Genomic DNA, 23,226 nt, shown 5'->3' on the forward strand with positions numbered 1-23,226 from the left:
CTGTGTCCTTGCCTCCTCCGGTCCCTGCCTACTGCAGAAACTTATTCAAGACACTGGCCGAGGGGGGACCGGACTCTTTCCTATTTTTTCGCCCTCCGATGATGGTCCCAGCACATCATCACAGAGCTCCAGGGCCACCAGCCTCCCCGGGGCCTCTCTGCCACCCGCTCCAGCCTGTTCTCACCTCTCGCAAAGGAGTCTGAGCTGCAGTGAGGGAGAAAGCCCAGGGCCTCCCTGTCAGCAGCTGACCGGGGCCTTGGGCAGCCCAGAGACTGCGGACAGGCAGGCTCTGGAGGCAGGAGGAGGGGGTGCTCGGACTCCTGTCTTGGTGGCGTCTGATCATGGCAGCTGGGGCTGGCCCGGCCTCCTCCCTGCTGGGGCGTCTCACCGGTGACTGGACCCTTGACCCCGGCCTGTTTTGTACAGCACAGACTTCTTGGCCCTGTTGTCAGGGCTGGGGGTTTGGGAGGGGGGCCCGAGAGTGGGGGATTAGAGGGCACATCACCCCTCTGCCCCTTCTCATGCCCCCAGCCCAGGCATCTGCCAAGGGCAGAGACTGTCTTGCCTCTTTGATACTTTTTCTGCATAACTTGAACTTGCAGGTCACCTCTGAACAGGGTACCCCCTGTCCCCATCCCCAGGCCTTGTAACCCTATCCCTACCTCCACTTCCTCCCCTTGCCCACCTCTCGCCTTGCGATATGCCCAGGGTCTGCAGCCCAGTGGGCAGTGCTTGGAGCTGAGGCATGAGAGTGTGTGTATGTGTGTGTGCGCGTGTGCGTGCGCGCGCCCATGCGTGTGATAGTGTGAATGTGTGCACGCACGTGTGTGTGTGTGTGTGTGTGTGTGTGTACGTATGTGTGGCAGGGGGCAAATGAGGAGTCTTCTCTCCTCCCCCTCCTAATGTGGGGGCATCTCCTTCTCCCCTTGGCCGGGAGCAAATGAGGGAGATTCCAGGTGTTTCTAAACTCCCCTCACGGCCGGGACAGCCATCTGGCCTGGGGCATGGACGGCCCCTTTCTGTCCCCAGTTCAGGTGGCGGGTTGGTTTCATCTAGCGTGCCTACTTCCGTCTTCAGGTACTGGGGAAGTACTGGTCCGCTGTGTAGCAGGAGCGCGAGGCCTCTGCAGGTTCAGGGGAGAAGCTTGTGTCATCACTTCCTCTCTGGGCCTCAAACCAAAGGAGGGAGAAAAGCAGCGAGTGCCATGTATTTGCCAATCTTGTGTTCATTTCTGTAGGACTTGGACCTGAGAAGGTTTCCAAGACAGACCCTAGAAATCCTCTGCCTGAGACCCCCATCTGGACCCTAATCGGAGTCAGACACTGGGTCCTGGTAGGATTCCGGAAACCTGGAACTTACCAAGTCCTGACCTTCCACCCTCTCCACTGATCCCCCCCACTCCCGGGCAAACCCCTTTCCCCTGGTGCTCTGGCTCCAGGCCCATGCTCCCCTTTCCTGCTCCCCCGGGGCTCTTCCTGCAGGGCGGGGCTCTAAGCCCGGGGCCTGTGCTGAGTGGGAGGGTCTGGGGAGCCTCATGGGAGGCAGGGGTGCCGGGGCGGGGGGGGCGGGGAGGGAAGGGGGGAGAAGTTCCTTAAAGATCCAAAGCAAAGCCCACTGTTGGGAGGCTGCAGGGTGCGTGGGAGGGAGCCAGTCGTTGGGAAGGGGAGAGAAGGAGAGAGCAAGAATGAGAGAGGGGAGGGAAGGGGTAGAGAGAGGCAGAGAAATGCAGAAAGGAGAGGTGAAGCGTGTAGCAGAGAGGGGACCCTGAAGCAGAGAGCCTGGAGGTGTTGGGTGGCTGGGAAGATGGAGAAGGAATACGGACAGGGAAGGAGGTAAATGGAGAGGTGCGGTGTGGATGGCAGACTGGGGTGCAGGGGAATGGCATGAGGAAGACGAGGGTAATGGGGGCAGGACAATGAGGAAGAGAAGTGGCTGCTGTGTGTGCCCTGTGCCCAGGGCTCCTGTTCCCCCAGCGAAGCCTGCGGGGGGCTGGGGGCACTGGAGCCCTGTTCTAGGGGAGGGATGTTAGAAACACCCTCAGAGGCGGAGGCTCCCGCCCACCTCTTTGGGGCCGGGTCACCGCTAAGTGGGTTAGTGGGAGGGACGTGGGAGGTTGATCCCCTTGAGGGAGGTCTGAGCGCCTCCACGTCACCAGGCACCAGCCAGCTGCCACCTTGCTGAGGAAGGGGCTAGGAGCGGAGGTGGGGTTAGGGAAGCAGGGTTGGGCAGTGCGGGAGGAACGGCGGGGGGGGGGGGGGGGGGGGCGGGTGGAGAAGACAGGCTGGAGTGGGCACCGACCCACAGCCCTATCCCTGAGGGCTCAGCACAGTTGGGAGCAGAGTGAGGAACATACTTCAGGCAGGGGCCCCATGTGAGGCTGAAGCACCATCACCCTGTGGCCCAGATGGCTTTCTGGGGGGCAAGGAAGTCATCACGGATGGGGGAGGGGGGGTTGTGGTTTGTCCTCAGCCAAGGCAGGCGATTTGGCTTTTCCCTTTGGGAGGAGGCGGATTCAGAGATCCCACCTCAGCATGGCCTCTGGGATTCTTGCTTCTTGAAAGAAGCTGACCTTTGGCCTATGGAGGCACTCCTCCCCGAGCTGTGACTTGATCAGAGGGGTCTAGGGGGTAACAGGTTGTCTTTGCTGTGGTCTGGGGACTTTCAGGAGAGGCTGAAGCAGCCACAACATGGAGGTGGTTCAGAGTGCTGGTTGGTCAAGTCCTGGATCTCTACGATGTGAAGAGTTTCCTATCTGGGGACCAGTACCCCTGGAGGAAAACATGGTTTTCCTGAGGGAGTGAGGACCATAGGTAGGACTGATTCTTTTCAGGCCTGGACTAGCCAAGCTGAGAGCTTTTAGACAAGGCTGTAGGGAAATTCCTTGGCCTTGAGATTCCTGCTTGGGCACAGGGGAGTCAGCCTTCTCTGGCTTCCAGTGTGAGACAGGGGAACCCTCTTTGGAGAAGCTGGGACCTTCCCAGCACAAGAAACTTGCGCAGATCCCTGCCTGGCTGAGGGCTAGCCTTCGGGTGGGCCTGGAGTTTCCTGAGAAGGGAATGAGGGGGAGGGTCCTTCCCAGAGCTCTGACCAGCAGACCTCAGGGGCCTGTGCTGTGTGTCGTTAGGATAGCTCGGTGTTGTCTACACCCCATTAGTAAGTTCTGTCTGAGTGTGTCCTCGCTGTTCATCGTCCAGTTTGGTAACATTTATTTCGGTCCTGACCCCTTCTGCTGCTGCTGGATTTGAGCTTCAGTGCAGGTGGAATGACGTTCAAATAAAGAAACACTTTATATCACCCATGCTGTCTTCTCCTTCTCTGAATTGGCCCCTAGGGGATCAAGAGGGGTGAGATTCTACCCTTTGTACCAGTTTGGCTGCATATTAACAGAGCTGCACTGTGGCTTAACTAGAGTTTATTCTCCTTTCGTATTAAGTCTGGAGACAGCCAGACCATGATCAACATGGCCTGCAGCGTTTTCAGGAACCCACTCTCCTTACCTTTCTGCGCTGTCACTTTCAATCCTGGCTTCCAGATTCAAGTACACTTCATGGCTCAATATGGCTGCTGGGGCTCTAGTCATTTGGCCACATTTCATTTGACGGAGACTTCTAGAAATCCCACAGGACTGAGTCATATTGCACACCTAGCTGAAATGTAATCCTTTAATGGGGCACATTGCCACGCCAAATAAAACTGTGGTTCTGTCACCAAGGAGAAAGGAGAGAATAGATGGAGCAGGCAGTTAGAAGTCTCTACACACTGCTGATTGACTGCATAGGCTCGACTTTGGACTTAGGACTCTGAGAAGGGCAAACGTGGCTCCACCTTTTTCTGTCTATGTGCCCTGGGCAGGTCCCTTCACCTCTCTCTAAGTCCCCATTACATAAATGGAATTGATGATAGTGATCTCAGGGGACTGTAAGGAACCAATGAGGGAATGTGAGTTGCTTCCCAGCATCTGGCACATTGTAACATGTCCCATATGGTAGCTACATTGCCATAAATTAAAATTTGTGCCCTTGGGAACTGAGCCTTCAATACATTTTGAGCACTTAGTATAGTCTAAGCACTTAAAGAACAAAAACAGAGACCCTATGTTAAGTGTCTGGCGAGGGGAGATTAACATGTAAAAATAATGTAATATGTGCCAGGTGCAGGATATTGTGGGTGCCCTGGGTAGGGACACCTTAAATGGCATTTGGTGGGCTGGGTAGAGCAGGAGACTGTTTCACAGTAGGATGAATACGAGTTAGGCAGGCAAAGGTCAGGAAAGTAATTCATGAGAGAAGGTGGCTTAATGAAAGAGCAGGGTAAGAAACAGAATGATATGTGCAGAGAACTAAAGGCAGTTAGGCAACGGTGAACTATAAAGTGCCAGGCAGGGAGGGTCAGAGATTAGTCTGGAGACAGGGGAAGGCCAGATGATGAAAAAGCTCTGAGGCTGTGAGCAGGAATTTGGATGTTCAGAACAATGGGGAACCATGGGAAGATTTTAGCAGGAGAGGGGCATGATTAGATTTGCATTTCAGGAAGATCACTCTGGTTGCCCTGTTAGGGAGCCAAGTTAGAGGAAGACAATTTCAATGAAAGAGAAATCAGAAGTCTGGCCTGGGCACCTGGGTGGCTCAGTCGGTTAAGTGTCTAATTCTTGGTTTCGGCTCATGTCATGATCTCATGGTTTGTGGGACTGAGCGCCATGTTGGGCTCCATGCTGACAGCATGGAGCTTGCTTGGGATTCTCTCTCTCTCTCTCTCTCTCTCTCTCTCTCTTTGCCTCTGCCCCTTTCCTGCTCACATGCCCTCTCTCTGAAAGTAAAAAAAAAAAAAAAAAGTCTGGCCTAAAACAAGGTGAACAAGGTGGTGGTAGTGGGTCTAATGAGAGGTGAGAAATTTGCTATTTAGGAAGTAGAATGGGCACTTGGCAGCTGATTGACTAACTGTGGGGTAAGAGAGTGGCACCAAGGAGAACAGATATATTTTTTGCTTGGGAAACCAGAAAGATTTGTCAGTATAGCCCCAGAACAAGATGACCAGTTTAGTTAGAGACTTGCTAAGTTTGATAAGCATGTGGGGGTGGGGGGTGCCTTGCTGGCTCACCTGGTGGAGTGTGTGACTCTTGATCTCAGGGTTATAAGTTTGTGACCATCTTGGGCATAAAGAGTACTTTAAAAATACATAGAAAAATAAAAATAATTTTTAAAAAAGAGCATGTGGGACACCACAGTGAAGTTGTCCCATAGTCAGTTGGCGTAGATAGATTTGGGTGTTCAAGAGACAGATCTGGGCCAGAAGCATGAGCATACAGGTTAAAATGTAAAGCACAGATGAATTTGCTCAGGGCGACTGTGTTGCATGAAGGGCACAGGGCTATGGAGTGAATGCTGGAAAACACGAACACAGAAAGGTCAGAGGAATGGATGTCCAAAAGGTTAGAACAAAGGAAGAATCAGAGCTGTGAGGAAAACCATGAAAGTGTGTTATGTAAACCAAGGACTTCAAGTTCAAGGGAAAGGTCAACTGGAGCAAAGAAGTTCAGAAATAGGGACTGAAAAATGTGTCCACTGGATTTGGAAGCAAGGATACCATTGTCGCATTTGAGGATGTGGAAAGAGTTCTGAATGTTCCTAGATCATGGCCAGTAAGAGCTTTTTTTTTTTTTTTTTAAAGTATATTTATTTATTTTGAGAGAAAGGGAGAGAAGAGAGAACAGGGGAGGGGCAGAGAGAGAGAATCCCAAGCAGGCTCTGCACTGTCAGCATGGAGCCTGATGTAGGGATTGTACTCATGAACCATGAGATCATGACCTGAGCCAAAATCAAGAGCTGGTCACTTAATCGACTAAGCCACCCAGGTGCCCCATGGCCTGTAAAAGTTTAAAGGTAAAGAGAGAATGACTAAGAAGAGGTGAGAAAGCCTTTTTTGGGGGCAGAGGGAAGTGCAAGGTTTGGGAGCTCCTGCCTGATGGTATTCATTTTCTCAGTGAAGCAGGAGGCAAGACTGTCTTCTGAGAGAAGGGAACGAGCAGGGGGTTTGAAGAAATGGTGAACTTTTGGAACAGTTTCTACAGGGGCTTTAAAGGACCAAAAGACCGATGGATGACAATGAGACAATGAATTTATGGAGACACCAACAGACAGGAGGGGAGGCACAGAGGAGGCAGACTGTAGATTGACAGGTAGGTGCCAGGTAAGCAGAGCGTTCTACAAGAGTGTTTGACTCCCACCATGAGATCCAGGTTGCTTACAGAAAGAGAGCCTACGATGGGACAGATAGATGGAAAAAATAAGGGACCAAAGTTTATGTGAAAAAGCGGGAAGGAGAGGAAATTGTGGTTAGAAAGCTGAGTGTTTGACTTGAATATTCTAATTCCTAAGGACAACTTTGAGATGTGAGGCACCGGGTAGGAGGTCTACTCAAATGGTGGGAATAGGGGTGGAAACTGGGATGCGGGTGAGCCAAAGCTGTCTACGAACCAAAGGGAGTGGTGGGAAGGCTGAAATACGACTGCATGGAAGAAACTTCAAGCCCCATAACCAAGTACTGTTGTGCATCAATGGAGTGGGAAGTTTTACCTGAAGGACAAGATGTATTTGGGAACATTTGGAGAGAAACTTCATGGAAAAAGATGTGAGAAAGAGGAGCCTCCACTTATTTAAAAAACATTTTATACATTTTATTTTTGAGAGAGAATGGAGGGAGAGGGGAGGGAGGGAGGGAGAGAGAGAGAGCAAGCGCACAAGTAGGGGTGGGGACAGAGAGAGAGGGAGACACAGAATCCGAAGCAGGCTCCAGGCTCTGAGCTGTCAGCACAGAGCCCGACGCGGGGCTCGAACTCACAAATCTTGAGATCATGACCTGAGCTGAAGTCAGACACTCAACCATCGGTGCCCAAGGAGCCTTCACTGAAAAGGGCTGCAAAGGAGCTGGTGTTCTAAGGAGAGAACCATATTTCCATATTTCATAAGAGAGTTGTCTTTCAAAGAGGTGTCCAGAGAGCACAACAGAAAGGTTGGGAGAGAAGACTAGAACACAGAAAGAACAACTTGGTAAGGGTCAAGAGCATCAAGAGTCAGATGACACAGAGGACTCTCGTTTTGGGAAATGACGCAGGGTAACAAAAGCATGAAGTTGGTAGAACTCACGAGACTCAAAGCTTCAAATGGCGCTCCAGTGTGAAATCCCTTTCAAGTCCACTTACGCACAGCGAAAGGACTGGTGACGCCAGCTGCTGGCACCGGAACACATCCGGAGGTGCTGGAAGGCTCCTTTAGGTGCCAAAGCGGGTACAGAAATCCAACCTGAGTGGCCTGCAGGCTTCTTCAGATTCATTTACTCATTCAACAAAACATGTATTGAATGTCTGTTCTGCTCAGGTACTGCTAGGCTCTGGAAATTCAGACATAGGCCCTGGGCTCAAATGATCACAGGCCGTTTAGCGGCAGGGTCGTTTGCCTGTTTCGAAGGGCTAGGGAAGATTCTGGTTTCTCTTTTGGTAAATATGTTGCAGCATTAAATGTACAGGTAGATGAAATATTATAAAACACCCTACTATTACCAAAGTGACAGATTCTTGCTAGTCACCCCAGAAACCTTTCACTGGCTCATAATCACTGTCCCCTTCCTTCTCTCCTCAGAGTAACCACTACCTGACTTTTATGGTAATCCGTTCCCAACTTTTATTTATAATGTTTTTCACCCAAGTGAGCAACTTTAAACAAAATAGTTGAGCTTTGGCTTTATTTTTACATCTTTTCCCACTTAATTTCTTTTATCCCTCTTTGTAATTTGTTGAAGAAGTTTGTTATGCAGTGTTCCCAGCTTCATGCTTGGGGTGTAGTTGAACAAATTTCTCTGTTCTCCATATTTACAGCAAATTGGTATTTGGATCTAGATGCTTATTCAGATTTGGGTGTGTTTTGCACATTTCAATAAATGCTTCATAGTTTTTGTTTTTTCATCATGAGATACATAATGTCCAATTGCTTTTGCGTCATTAGAAGCTACAAAACAGCGATGTTCCAATTATATCATTCTGTCTTCAGGTATTTGTGAGAACACTTCTAGAAACACTTGTGTTTACGACCTACTTGGCCAGTCATACAACGTATGTAGGAAAGGCGAGGAAAATACTGGTCTTCCCCTTTATTTAAGTTTTTAAAGATGGAGTTTGTTCCCTAACATCTTCCAGAGATGAACAATTATTATGTTTTGGTACCATTATGAATTCACGAATTTAAACATATTTGGTGTATTTTGTTCCATTACATTTATTAGCCTCATTAATGGTTAAAAATGTCCCATCACTGGTCGGCAGAGGCCTCTTTAAGGTGAATCTTTTAAACCTAACTCTAATTATCTTTGATGGTATTCCTCCTCTCTGGTATGGCAAGATGTTCTAGACTGATCTTGTACATTTCCTTCCTTATATCAAAATCAGCCATTTCCCTAAGATGCTCTATTTCCAAACTTTTCCTGTTGACAGAGCGAAGACAGGGAAACACAAAACTTGTATGTATATAGGATCCATCTATCAGATCTGTTTATCTATATCTGTGTTCATCTGTCCGTCCATCCATCCATGATAAAATCCTAATGAGTTGATACTGGTGCATGAAAAGCTTTGGCTTAACATCGATCTATAACTCCTTTCCCCTTCTGTATTGAGAATTCTGTCAACGACACGGGTTTCATTTGCTTTGTCCCACATTAAAGCCTTCAGATACACTGCCACCAATATGATCACTAAAAATATATTCTTTTCACCTTATTTTTCATAGTTGTACTATACCTATCTTGCCTAGGTCACATAAATCATTTATTTATTTAAAATGTATTCTTTATTTTTTTGAGATAGAAGAAGAGACAGCATGAGCAGGGGAGGGTCAGAGAGAGAGGGAGACACAGAATCTGAAACAGGCTCCAGGCTCTGAGCTAGCTGTCAGCACAGAGCCGGATGTGGGGCTCAAACCCACGAACCGTGAGATCATGACCTGAGTTGAAGCCGGGTGCTTAACCGACTGAGCCATGCAGGCGCCCCATAAGTCATTTATTTTTAAAGATTTTAAGTAATATTGCACCAAACATGGGGCTCAAACTATAATCCTGAGATCAAGAGTCACATGCTCCACCGACTTGAGGCAGTCAGGAGCCCCACATAAATTATTTTATAGTACACCCTCTTTTCACATCCCTCATTTACTCATAGTTCTACATATAGCTAACTGTATATAATTAACTTACTACCAGATTTTCTGTTGATGTTTCTCAAGATAGTTTGGTTTTCTGAAGTTTTCCTGATTAAAAAAAATCATTTTACAGAGAGAGAACACAAGTGGAAGGCGGGGAGGGGGGAGGGGGAGAGGGAAGAGGGGGAAAGAGAGAGGGGGAGGGGGAGGGGGAGGAGGGGGAAAGAGAGAGAGAGAGAGAGAATGAATCTCAAGCAGAATCCACACTCAGCACGGAGCTGACGTGGAGCTCGATCCCACAGCCCTGGGATCATGACCTGAGCTGAGACGTTCAACCGACTGAGCTACCCAGGTGCCTGTGAAGCTCAGCTTTTAACAGATTTTTAAAAATGTTTATTTATTAATTTGGATTTTTGGAAACCTTAGCTGTGCTGTCAACTTTGGAAAAAGTACCCCAGTCGTACCGTGTTGGGTTGGCATTGTACAGAAATTAACAGCCATATTGGTCTAGAAATGTTAAACACAATTTTTTCCACTTGTACAGGGGTGACGCGTTGTATTAAATGTGTAAGGTCTTATCTACATGGGTTTGATTACAGAAACTAATAAAGTATTCTCTAAATAATGAAAAAAAAATGTTTATTTATTTTTGAGAGAGAGACAGAGTGCAAGTGGGATGGGGCAGATAGAGGAGACAGGATCTGAAGCAGGCTCCAGGCTTTGAGCTGTCAGCACAGAGCCAGATGCGGGGCTCACACCCATCTGCGAGATCATGACCTGGGGCCGAAGTTGGATGCTTAACTGATTGAGCCACCTAGGCGCCTCAGATTTTAACAGATTCCTTTTTTTTTTTTTTTAATGTTTTATTTATTCCTGAGAGAGAGAGAGAGAGAGAGAGAGAGACAGCATAAGCAGGGAGGGTCAGTGAGAGAGGGAGACACAGAATCTGAAAATCTGAAGACAGGCTCCAGGCTCTGAGCTGTCAGCACAGAGCCCGACGCGGGGTTCGAACCCACGAACGGTGAGATCATGACCTGAGCCAAAGTCGGATGCTTAACCGACTGAGCCACCCAGGCGCCCCAATTCTTAACAGATTCTTAAGAGCTAACAAAAATAAAATTGTCCAAGTTCTTGCACACCGATGACAGGTTGCTGCTGTCATGTACTTGAAAGTCAGTTTAGTTGGTATGAAACTCTTGGCTCAGACTGTTTATTTTTTAAAAAAACTTTTAAAAAATGTTTATTTTGAGAGAAAAAGAGCAGGGCAGGGGCAGAGAGAATGGAGAAAGAGAACTCCAAGCAGACTCTGCAATGTCGGTGCAGAGCCCAATGTGGGGCTCAAACCCAAGAACTGTGAGATTGTGACTTGAGCTGAAATCAAGAGCCAGATGATAAACCGAGCCACCCAGGCACTCCTACTATTTTTTTTTTAAGTTTATTTATTTACTGANAGATTGTGACTTGAGCTGAAATCAAGAGCCAGATGATAAACCGAGCCACCCAGGCACTCCTACTATTTTTTTTTTAAGTTTATTTATTTACTGAGAGAGAGAGAGAGAGAGGGAGAAAGAGAGAGAGAGAGAGAGAGAGAGAGAGAGAGAGAGAGAGAGTGTATGTAGAATCCCAAGTAGGCTCCATGCAGCCAACACAGAGCCCGACACAGGGCTTAAACTCATGAACCATGAGATCATGACCTAAGCTAAAATAAAAAAACGCTTAACTATCACAGTCTGAGTATTTAAATTTCTTTTAACATTTATTATTTCTTAAAATCTTTAAAAAATTTACTTATTTTTGAGAGAGAGAAAGGAAGAGAGAATCTCAAGCAGGCTCTGAACGGCCAGCACAGAGCCTGACATGGGACTTGAACCCATGAACCATGAAATCATGACCTGAACTGAAATCAAGAGTCAGATGCCTAACTGACTGAGCTACCCAGGTGCCCCCAAATATTTATTTTTGAGAGAGAGAGAGTGGGAGAGTGAGCGAGCAGGGGAAGGACAGAGAAAGAGGGAGACAGAGGATCCAAAGGGTTCTATGCTGACAAGCTCTGTGGTGACAGCACAAAGCCTGATGAGGGGTCGGACTCACGAATCGAGAGATCATGACCTGAACAGAAGTTGGGTGCTTAACCAACTGAGTCACTCAGGTGCCCCCAACAGTCTATTTTAAATATTTCATCTTCTTTTGTCACAAAGTGTTGCTGTGGAAAAACCTGATAGAGCTAAATTATTTTTCTTTCCATTTCAGTAACTTTCTGCGAAGCCTGGATACCCAAGACTTTTTTCTTTAAACTCCAACAATTTTACGAGAATGTCTTGACACTGGTCATTTTGGGTTCTGAGTATCCAGTATCCTCTTCCAATCTGTAGTTAAAAATATTTCAGGAGGGGGGCGCCTGGGTGGCTTAGTTGGTTAAGCGTCCGACTTTCGCTTGGGTCATGATCTCGCGGTTCGTGGGTTCGAGCCCCGCTCCGGGCTCTGTGCTGACTGCCAGCTCAGAGCCTGGAGCCTGTTGCAGTCTGTGACTCCCTCTCTCTCTGACCCTCCCCTGCTCACGCTCTCTCTCTCTCTCTCTCCTAGAAATAAAAAAAAAAAAATATTTCAGGAGGGGTGCCTGGGTGGCTCAGTCGGTTGGGCGTTCGACTTTGGCTCAGGTCATGATCTCGCAGTCTGTGAGTTTGAGCCCCACATCAGGCTCTGTGCTGACAGCTCGGAGCCTGGAGCCTGCTTTGGATTCTATGTCTCCATCTCTCTCTGCCCCTCGCCTGCTCACTCTCTGTCTCTCTCAAAAATAAATATTAAAAAAAAATTTCAGGAAAGTTTTCTTAAATGCTAACTTTTGGTATTCTGTTTCCTTATTTGTCCTTGGGAACTCCTATTTTACACACGTTGTGTCTTTTTTGGCCTGTCTTCTATAATTGTCACTTTTTAAATAAGCCCCCCCTTTTTAAAAGCCGTTTTAGGTTCACAGCAAACTTGAGAAGGTATAGTGACTGCCACATTTTCCCCACCACTTATACATGCATTTCCTCCCATATTCTCAACATCCCTCATGAGAACGGTAGTTTTTTTTTTTTTTTTTTTACAATTGATGGAGCTATAATGACATATTATCACCCAAAGCCCACAGGTTACATTAGGGTTCACTCTTAGTGTTACACATTCTGTGGGTTTGGACAAATGTATAATGGCAGATATCTGCCGCTGCAGTATCATACAAAATAATTTCACCAGGTACTCATCCATCCCTCCTCACATCCCCTGATCTTTTTACTGTCTTCTTAGTTTTGCATATTCAAGGATGTCAGATAATTGGAATCATACACTGTGTAGCTTATGCAGACTAGTTTCTTTCACTACTAGTAATACATATTAAAGCTTCTTCCATTTTTTTTTTCATGGCCTTAACAGTTCATGTCATTAGTGCTGAATAATATTCAATTTTCTGGATACATCAGTTTATCTGGATATTCACCTACTGAAGGACATCTTGGTTGCCTCTGTTTTGGCAATTATCAATAAAACTGTAAACAACCATGTGTAGATTTTTGTGTAGACATAAGTTTTTAATTATTTTGGGTAAATGCCAAGGAGTGTCACTGCTTGATTGTATGCTTAAGAGTACATTTATTTTGGGGCGCCTGGCTGGCTCAGTTGGTTAAGTGTCCGACTTCGGCTCAGGTCATTTCACGGCTCGTAAGTTTGAGCCCCCATTGGGCTCTGTGCTGACAGCTCAGAGCCTGAAGCCTGCTTTGGAGTGTTTCCCCCTCTCTCTGCCCCTCCCCTACTTGTGCTCTCTCTCAAAATAAACATTTTAAAAAGGTTATGTTTAGTTTGTGAGAAACTGCCAAACTATCTTCCAAAAGTGGCTGTACCATTTTGCATTCCCACAAGCATGAATGAGGGTATTTGTCACTTTGTATCCGCATCAGTATTTGGTGTTGTTGGCGTTTTGGATTTTGGCCATTTTAATAGGTAACCAGAGACATCTCATCATTTTTTAAAAAATATTTTTATTTATTTTTAGGAGAGAGAGAGAGACAGCGTGAGCAGGGAAGGGTCAGAGAGAGAGGGAGATAGACTCCGAAACAGGCTCCAGGCTCCGAGCTGGCAGTCAGCACAGGGCCTGACGCAGGGCTCGAACCCACGAACCGCGAGATCATGACCTAAGCGAAAGTTGGACGCTTAACCGACTAAGCCACCCAGGCGCCCCCATCATTGTTTTAACATGCCATACCCTAATGACAAATGATGTTGAGCATCTTTTAACATACTCATTTGCCATCTGTATATGTATATGAAGTGTCTGTTCTGTTCAGATCTTTGGTCTATTTTCTAATCAAGTTTTATCTTTTCTTTGCCAAGGATATGACGGGGAAGCATTCTGCAGGTAACTACAAATAAAGCATTATTTGAAGAGCTCTAGAAGGTTTTATACCTATTGGTGGGTATCAATAACAATGGACCTTAAAATGCGTGCATACTTCAAGTAGAGCCTTTAAAATCCAATGTGCCTGAATAATTTGCTAAATCTTTTTATTAGTAAACTAAACACTACTTCATCTCACTACCATTTCTATTTTGTAGGTTATTTAGGTAGAAAATTTCCTAGTACTTAAAAGAAATGAAGTACTGCCATTTGCTACATTATACATAAAACTTGAGGGCATTGTGCTAAGTGAAAGAAGATAAAGGAAAATACCCTATAATCTCACTTATATGTTACTGCTTGTTCACTGTTGAGTTGTATGAGCTCCTTATATTCTGGATATTAATCCCTTACTAAAATCCTCAAATTTGTTGGATCTTCTAGGAAATGAGTTAAATCCACATTAATTTTTCCAAAAGGTTTCTCTCTCTCCTTTTTGCATGTCCCTCTGTCAATTTCTCAAAGAATTAAAGCACATCTTGTATGCTAGCCCTGTGGAGAATAAACATAGTGAAATCCTGATCTTAAGGAAATTATAGTTATATTGGTGGACATAAAAGGTTTAAATAGAGGAAATAAGGCTAACAGTGTTGGCTGGACCTAAAATACGAAGGCACAGATGTCCGCTGTTACATTCTTCCCAATAAGTCTTATTGCTGATTTTTAAAGTTGAGATATAACTAACATATAACATTTATTATAGGCAGATGTAGAACATAATATATGTATATATAGTTGACCCTTGCATAGCTATAAATCCCTGTGTAACTTCTGACTCCCCAAATACTTAACTAGTAATAGCCTTTTTTAAAAATAATTTTTTTTTGGTTTTATTTAGTTTTGAGACAGAGAGAGACAGAGCACAAGTGGGGGAGGGGCAGAAGGGAGAAGGAGACACAGAATTGGAAACAAGCTCCAGGCTCTGAGCTGTCAGCACAGAACCCGATGCGGGTCTTGAACCCACGAACCGTGAGATCATGACCTGAGGTGAAGCTGGACGCTTAACAGACTGAGACACCCAGGCGCCCCAGTAATAGCTTACTTTTGACCATATAAGCCTTACCAACAACATGAGCAGTTAATGAAAGCAAATTTTATATGTTATATACTGTATTCTTACAATAATATCTTTTTTTTCGGTAGTTCTACCTATGGGGTTTGTCCATAATTTTTTTCAAATTCCTGCAAATCTCCAAAAAATTTTCCAATGTTATTCCATGTAAAAGTAGACCTGCGAAGCTCAATCTCATGTTGTTCAACAGCAACTGTAAAATGATTATACACAGTGTTAACTACAGTCACAATGCTATACATTGCACCTATAGGACTTATATTTTTTATAACTGCATAATTTGACCTTTTGATCACGAGATTTCACCTATTTAACCTCTCATAATTCCCTTGCAACCACCAATCTGTTCTCTGTATTCATGACTTAGTTTTTCTTTTTTTTAAGAGTCCACATATAAGTGAGATTATATGCTATTTGTCTTTCTCTGACTTAATTGATGTAGCATCACACCTTCAAGGTCCATCCATGTCACAAATAGCAAGACTTCAAAAAAGAAAAAAAGACTTCAATTTTTTTTAATGGCAACTTAAAATTTTTAAAAATAATTTTAAGTTTTGGGCAAGCACGTGTGTGTGCATGTGCAGGCATGTGAGTGGGGGAGAGGCAGAGAGATTCCCAAGCAGGCTCCATGCTGTCAGTGCAGAGCCTGATATCAGGGGCTCAACTGCATAAACAACCAAATCACGACCTGAGCCAAAATCAATTCAGATGCTTAACCGAGCCATCCAGGTGCCTCAAGTTTCCACTCTTTATGGCTGAATAATATTCACTCTCACCCCCCCCACCCCAGTCTCCATCTATCCATCCATCCACCCATCCATGAAAGGACATTTAGGTTGCTTCCACACTTGGCGAAGTGTGGAAATAATGTTATGAATACTTGGTGCACATATCTCTTTGAGTATTTTCATTTCCTTTGAATAAATACCCAGAAGTGGAATGGTGGATCATATAGTTCAATTTTTAATTTTTTGAAAAATCTCCATAGCATTTCCCACATTAGCTGCACCAATTTACAGTCCCACGGAAACTGTACAGAGGTTCCGTTTTCTCCATATCCTCACCAACACTGTTTATTTCTTGTCTTTTTAAGAAGAGCCATTTTACCACAGAGTTTAGAGGGATTGGTTCCTTGATTAACACGACTTTCCATGTTGCTGCATCCAGGACATAGCAGCAGCATGAGCCTTAAACTTTGTTTCTGCTCCTATCCCTGGAGACCAGGGCAGGATGGGGAGGGTCAGGCCACCCCCTACCTAGCCACCCCATTGTAAGGAAACTCCATCAGAAATTCAACTGGCTTCCAGACTGGTGGTGGGGTGGGGTGGCGTAGAAAGCCATTCTAACAGGTGTGAGATGACATCTTTAAAATCTTTATAAAAAGTTTATTTATTTTGAGAGAGAGAGTGTGTGAACAGGGGAGGGGCAGAGGAGAAAGAATCCCAAGCAGGCTCCAGGCTGTCAGCACAGAGCCTGAGGTGGGGCTCGAACTGACAAATTCTGAGATCGTGACCTGAAGAGTCCGACGCTTCATGGACTAAGCCACTCAGGTGCCCTGAGAGGACATCTTATTGTGGTTTTTATTCGCACTTACCTAATGATTAGTGATGTTGAATACCTTTTCACATACCTGTTGGCCACACTTAACTCTTCTTTGGAAAAATGTCTATTCTGATCCTGTGTCCATCTTTAAATTTGCCTGAGTTAGTAAGTTGTGTCAATCCTTTATAGATTTTGGATATTAATCCCTTATCAGATATATGATTTGCAAACATTTCCTCCTATTCCATAGGTTGCCTTTTCATTTCATTGACAATTTCCCTTGTTACGCAGAAACTTTTTAGTCTGAGGTAGTCTCACTGTTTGTCCTATTGTTGCCTTTGCTTTGGTGTCAAATCCAAAAACTCACAGCCAAGACGGATGTCAAGGAGCTCACTGCCTGTTTCCTTCCAATTTTATGGTTTCTGGTCTTACATTCAAGTCTTTAATGCATTTAGTTAGTTTTTTTGTGTATGGTGTAAGATAGTGGTTCAGTTTTATTCCTTTACACGTGACTGTCCAGTTTTCTCAGTATAATTTATTGAAGAGATGGTCTTTCCCCATTGTATATTTTGGGTCCTCTGTTGTAAATTAATTGACCCTATATGTGTGGGTTTCTTTCTGGGCTCTCTTTTCTACTGATCTATATGTCTGTTTTGATGCCAGTACCATGCTATTTTGATTACTCTAACTTTGTAGTATAGTTTGAAATCAGAAAGCATTTGTCTCGGCTTTGTTCTTTGCATGATTGCTTTGGCTATTCAGGTTCTTTGTGTCTCCATTTAAATTTCAGAACTATTCATTTCAGTAAAAAATGCCACTGGAATTTTGATAAAGACAACCCTGAATTTGCAGATTGCTTTAGGCTGTTTCCTTGTTTCATTTTAGGAGTTCATTGTGTATTTTGGGTAACAGTCAAGTCTTTGATATTATCAGATGTGTCTTTTTCAAGTATTTTCTTCCAGTCTGGTTTGTCTTCCCATTCTGTTGACAATGCCTGTTGCAGAGCAGAAGTCAACTTTAATGAAGTCCAGCTTAACAATTATTTCATTCATGGATGGGGGCTTTGGGGTTTTTTATCTGCCATGCCGCTGCCAAACCCAAAGTTTTCTGGATTGTTTAATAGTTTTCATATTTACATATAGGTCATAATCCATTTTGAGTTAATTTTCATTAAGGGTGTAAGTACGATGTCTAGATTACTTTGGATATGGATATCCAGTTGTTATGACACCTTTGTTGAAAAGTCTATCTTTTCTTCACTGTATTGCCTGTGCTCATTTGTCAAATGGTCAGTTGACCATCTGAGTGTAATCTGTTTCTGGGTATTCTAGTCTGTTACATTGTCTATTTGCCTATTCTTATTCCAATACCACATTTTCCCCCCCCTCTTCTTAAGTTTGAGAGCATGAGAGAGAACATGTGAGCAGGGGAGGGGCAGAGAGAGAGGAAGGGAGAGGGACAGAGTCCCAGCAGGCTCCGTGCTGTTAGCACAGAACCTGACTTGGGGCTCAATCTCATGAACTGACAGGTCATGACCTCAGCTGGAATCAAGAGTCAGAGGGTTAACTGATTGAGACACCCAGGCACCCCTCCAGTACCAAAGTCTTGATTATTGTAGCTTTATTTAGTCTTGAAGTCAGGTAGTGTTACTCTTCTTTGTTCTTCTGTTCAATATTGTGTTGGCTATTCTGAGTCCTTTGATATCTACAAAATAACTTGCTGGGATTCTGAATCTATAGACCAGTTAAGAACTGACTTTGTGATAGGGACTCCTCCTACTATCCAGGACCATGTAATATCTGTTTATTTCGTTCTCCTTTGATTTCTGTCATCAGTTTTATCGTTCTCCCCATTTAAGTCTTGTACATATTAAGATTTATACCTATTTCACTTTTATTGGTGATAATGTAAATGTTGCATTCTGGCTTTCAAATTCCAATTGCTAGTGGTATACAGGAAAGCAAAGTATATTAATTACTCTTGTATTCTGCAACCTTGCTATACATGCTCAGTATAAGCAAAAACCTATGAGATTTTCTCAATTCTTTCAGATTTTCTACAATTATGTCATCTGTGAACAAAGACAGTTTCACTTCTTCCTTCCCAATCCGTGTGCTTTTTATTTTTTCTAGTCCTATTGCATCACCTATGACTTCCAATACAATATTCTACAAGAGGTGACTTCTTCCTTTCTTTGCCTCATTCCTATTACTTAAAAATTTTTTTTAGAGTTTATTCATTTCGAGAGAGACACAGAGAACAAGTGGGGGAGGGCCAGAGAGCAGGGAGGAGAGAAAATCCCAAGCAGGCTCTGCACTGAGCCCAATGTGGGGATCGAACTCACAAATGATGAGATTATGACCTGAGCTGAAATCAAGGGTTAGACGCTTAACTGGCTGAGTCCACCAGGCGCCCCTCTAACTGGTTACTTTTTATCTACCTACCTACCTACCTTAGAGTGGGAAGAGCAGAGAGAAGGAGAGAGAGAAAGAATCCCAATCTGCACTGTCAGTGCAGACGGAGCCCAATGCACAGCTCGAACTCAAGAACTGAGACTGTGACCTGCGATGAAACCAAGAGTTGGATGCCTCACTGACTGAACCACCCAGGCGCCCCCAAATGGTTATGTTCTAAGTTCCTTAAAGAAATGGATAGCATCTTCTCCATCTTTGAATTCTTCCAGTGCTTATCTGCAAAATGCAGTCTATCAGAGCCTTCACTAAGTATCTGTCAAATAATTGTTAGGGCAAAATACTGCCATACCAAACCACCAGCAAGCACTGCTGTTTACTGGCAAAACATATTCTGATTTCAACTACTTCAGCATATCCTTGTTAACTACCAGATTAGTATTGCTTGTATTGCTTCCTATCTAAATAATTGCTATAGATTCCGAATTAGTTTCTTGGCTTCTATTAATCTCTTCCAAGATCAAAACAATCAATCTTTTTTAAAACTAACCAACCAACAAGCCACAAAGTATGTCACTTCTGTACTTAAAATCCCGCAAGGACTTTCCCGCTGTATTTAAAATCCAGATTCTTTAAACCCACAAGGCTCTTTATCAGGAGCCAGCAAATTACAGCTTATAGGACAAATCCGGCGTGCTACTTGTTTCTGTGAAAATAATTTTAATGGAGCACACCCAAGAATGGCCTATGGCTGTTTTCATATTGTAACACAGAGTAGTTGAATGGTTTTCACAGAGACCACATGCTTTGCAAAGCCTAAATATTTACTATCTGGCCCTTTACAGAAAACATTTTTGTTGACCCTTCTCTTTATGATCCAGCCCCCTATCTTCCTGGATATTTGATACGCCCATCCCTGTCCTGGTCATTCACTGTGTCAAGTCTCTTCCACCTCAGAGGGTTTGCATCTACTGTTCCAATTCCCCTGGAATGGTCTTTATTCATATTGACACATGACTGCCTCCTTATCAGCTGAGGTCTCAGCTTAAATGTAAACTCTTCAGAGACCTTTCCAGATCAACCAGTCTAGAATGGCACATTCTTAACATCCTTAGTTATGTATCTGCTATGAAACAATAATGTGGTAATGACTATTTGAAATTCTGGACTGGTTTAGTTCTCACCCTGTTCTAGAAAAGCAGCTCCATGAGACCTTATTTGCCTATCCCCATCCCCCATTCAACCAGCATAAACCCACCACTAAAAACTACGCCTGGCATTATTTTTGAATGGGAAAGAAGAGGGCCAATAAACTGTTACTAAATGAATGAGGCCAAGGTCAAAAACTCATCAGGCTGAAACCAGTTTGCAATGTTTAGTTTCGCTGTTGCTGAATGGCCTTGATAATAGCTTGACTTTAATCATAAAAGGCTAAAAGGAGGGGCACCTGGGTGTCTCAGTTGGTGAAGCATCTGACTCTTGATTTTGGCTCAGGGTGGTGGGTTTGAGCCCCGCCTAGGGCTCTGAGCTGATGGTATTCTCTGGGATTCTCTGTTTCCTCTCTCTAAAAAATAAACAAACATTTTTTAAAAAAGGGTGAAGGAAGATCAATCCACATTTCTGGTCCATTACGTGGAAAACAACTGCACCAAAAGCACATTCTCCTGAACATGGGTCCATCATGCCTCTTCAGGTAAGGGTGGCATTAGGAAAACCAGGTAAGGCAAGGTCACAGAATTGCACAAAGAAGTTCTCAACTTTATGATTGTTATGGTTAAGAATTTTATTATCAAAATTATTACATCTCTTGTGAAAGTTCAAATGTTACAGCAAGGTGTAAACACTCCACTTGAGAAAGAAGTGATACTTCTTCCCTTCCAAGAGTCCCCCCCACCCCACCCCCGCCCCTCCCCCCCCCAGAGGTCTGGTCTTGACAGCACCCTGCCCACACAGAGTGGCTGGGGTCTCTGCACGTGCCAGGCAGGGTGAGGGCCGCCTGCCCGCTGGCCTCTCCCCTTGGTTAACAGCCAAGGGGAGAATGCAAACCCCAGCCCAAATGGAGAGACATTTACATACGTTTTATATAATATACAAAGAAACCAGCATCCCAGGCAACATGATTTCCACTCCCAACGCTCTCCCAGACTGATGGGTTTGTGGGGGAAACAACAAAAAAGAAAAGTATTCTGCTGAGGTCTCAGCATTTAAAAAAAAAAAAAAAAATCTCCCCTCATTTGAGCAAACACCTGATTTCAATTTTGAAAAAGTGAAATTTTGTAACAGTCACACACAAAGAGAGAAGACTGTGCATATGATAGTTGTAAGAGAGGGTAGAAAAGAAGGGGATGCAAGAGGCTGGGGGGAAAAAGGAGGAGAAAACAAATTGGAAGGAAGGAGGGAGACTCACAGTATTATCTTGTCCAAAAGAAAAGAAGTAAGGTCCACTGCAGCACCAGGGATTACACCTGTCATATATTTGCTACCCCTACCATGGTTATAACTGAATACAAAATTAGATAAATAAAAACACGCCGGATATTACAGTAAACAAGTGAAAGAAATAAGCTGGCAACCGTATGGAATTTTAAAAAGATTGTGTACCCCACCTGGGCAGGCTCCAGGGCTCCTCCAGGGGTGTACAGCAGGCACAATGCACTGATGGGGAGAAGCCAGTCTGCTCGCGTCTCTCATCCAGAACAGTGTTAGGTGTGTGGGTGGCTTTGTAACTCTCACCTGGGCCACTCTCAAATAAGCATCCCCCAAAGAAATGTGGGACTTGCCCACACACAATCACAGTCCTGTCGGTGCCACTCCACAAACGTATCTTTCCACTCTTACCCTGCAGTCACAAGTGCGCGCTCCCTAATCATGGAGGCGGTCCTACTCATGGGATCGTCAACTCCTGATTAACTGGGAGTAGAAAAAATAAAATTCAAAGAAGTCCCAAAACACTTGGGATCCTTACTAATCAAATTTATTGCCAACAGCTGATAAGTAGCAATGCAATTGGCCCATCTCACTTATTCCTCTTTTGTCTACTTTCTGGGTTACTGAGCTGTGAGACAGCTTGGGGAGGGGAGTGGTATGGGAACAGCTGGGGGTTCAGACAATCATCTGCTCCTGAATCCAGGTGACTAGGAGCTCTTCTTCAGAGAGCCAGGCACCCCTCAGCCAGAGCACATTCCAAGCTCTGCCATCCCTGCCTATATCCTTGGTGACTTTAAGACAAGGGTATGGAGCATTCTTGGTGGACACATCTTGGCCAGATACTTGCATTTGGAATGGTTGTCACAGGGTGAACACTTACATACCTACCTTTCTTCTTAAGTGCATAAAACCCTACTGTTACTCAGATGGCTTGGGGCTTTGAGATTGGCTCTTTTCATTTTTTTCCTCTGAAAACAAAACTTTGTGTGTGTGTGTGTGTGCGCGCGTGTGTGTGTGTGTGTAAAAAGATGTCCCCACTGCACAAGTGACTACAGGCTACAGGCAAGGACGGGAGACAGAGGCTTCAACACGACTCATTGCACTTAGAACCGTTACTAACCGGAACACCATTTGCTTGTCAACAATGTACCCTTAACAGCAGGGAGAAACTTCTTTATAGTCTCTGCTTCAGACAAGATTTACATCTTTCTCCAAGGCCAGAGCCAGTCGCGACCACAAGTCTCGTTTCTTGTCGACCAGACCCAGTCCTCTGGCACCTTGTACCCTCTTCCCCAGCAATATGCTCGGCCTAGGTTCCAGAGGCAGCTGGAAGGAAGCAGCTATGGGCTCATTCAGTTCTGTTTGCCCAAATCCAGAAGCCCTAGGAAAGTCCTGTCTGAGTCTTGACTCCTGAGCCTTGCAGAGGCTGGAGTCGGTACTGGTGCACACCCCCACTCCCACGGTGTGGGTAGTGCTGTGAATTGGAAACCGCAGATACCCTGGAGGCCTGGTAGGCAGCGGACTGCCCACTGGGCAGACTGATAGTCCGTAAGTCTGATGGCAATGACGACCTAGAGTTCTGAGGGAAGGAGGTGGAACTCAGAGTTCCTGTGCTGGACTGGGAGACCGAGTCTGAGGTCGGCGAGTCTGAGGGGCCCTGTGGGGTAGGGCTAGCAGCACTAGAAGGGCAGCTCCTCCTTGGAAGAGTGCTGCCAGTGCTGTTTCCAGAATGTGGCTGGCTGCTATAATACCCTGGTGTCCCCGTAAATGGGGCCAACGAGTCTGTGGATACAGGGTGGGCGGGGCTGGAATAGGATGTAGAAGAGAGGGAGGATTCTGAAGAACCGTGAGAGGGGGGGTTTCCAGGTCTCAGTGCAGTAGTTCGATAACTGTATCCTGGAGATTGGGTGGGATGTCCTCTAAAGGGGGAGGAACTCTGCTGAAGGAGGCTTTGTGATTCTGTCCGTGGACTATCACACTGCAGGAGCTAGAAAGAGTCGGGAGGAAAAGCATAAGGAGGTGAAAAAGTCCCCATTTAAGCCATTTAGGCTTATGAATATTTAAAATACCCTACTTTTTCTTCTTCTTCTTTTTCTTCTTCTACTTCTCCTTCTTCATCTTCTTCATCTTCTTAACCATTTGTTCTTTTTAGGATAC

General features: G+C 45.0%; 1 protein-coding gene across 10 annotated transcripts in view; it reads right to left on the reverse strand.

The window, feature by feature from the left end:
* Positions 1 to 20,633: 20,633 nt before the first annotated feature.
* SETD5 (SET domain containing 5) overlaps positions 20,634 to 23,226 on the reverse strand; it is an 84,751-nt gene continuing 82,158 nt past the window's right edge. For all 10 annotated transcript variants that reach the window (XM_039231283.1, XM_039231288.1, XM_039231286.1 and 7 more), the window contains one exon: positions 20,634 to 23,056. In XM_039231283.1, the coding sequence (XP_039087214.1) occupies positions 22,451 to 23,056 (606 nt within the window). In that variant the 3' untranslated portion in view covers positions 20,634 to 22,450. The remainder of the gene's footprint in view (positions 23,057 to 23,226) is intronic.

This window comes from Hyaena hyaena, unplaced genomic scaffold, assembly GCF_003009895.1.
Source record: "Hyaena hyaena isolate Hyena2069 unplaced genomic scaffold, ASM300989v1 scaffold_56, whole genome shotgun sequence".
NCBI lineage: Eukaryota > Metazoa > Chordata > Mammalia > Carnivora > Hyaenidae > Hyaena > Hyaena hyaena.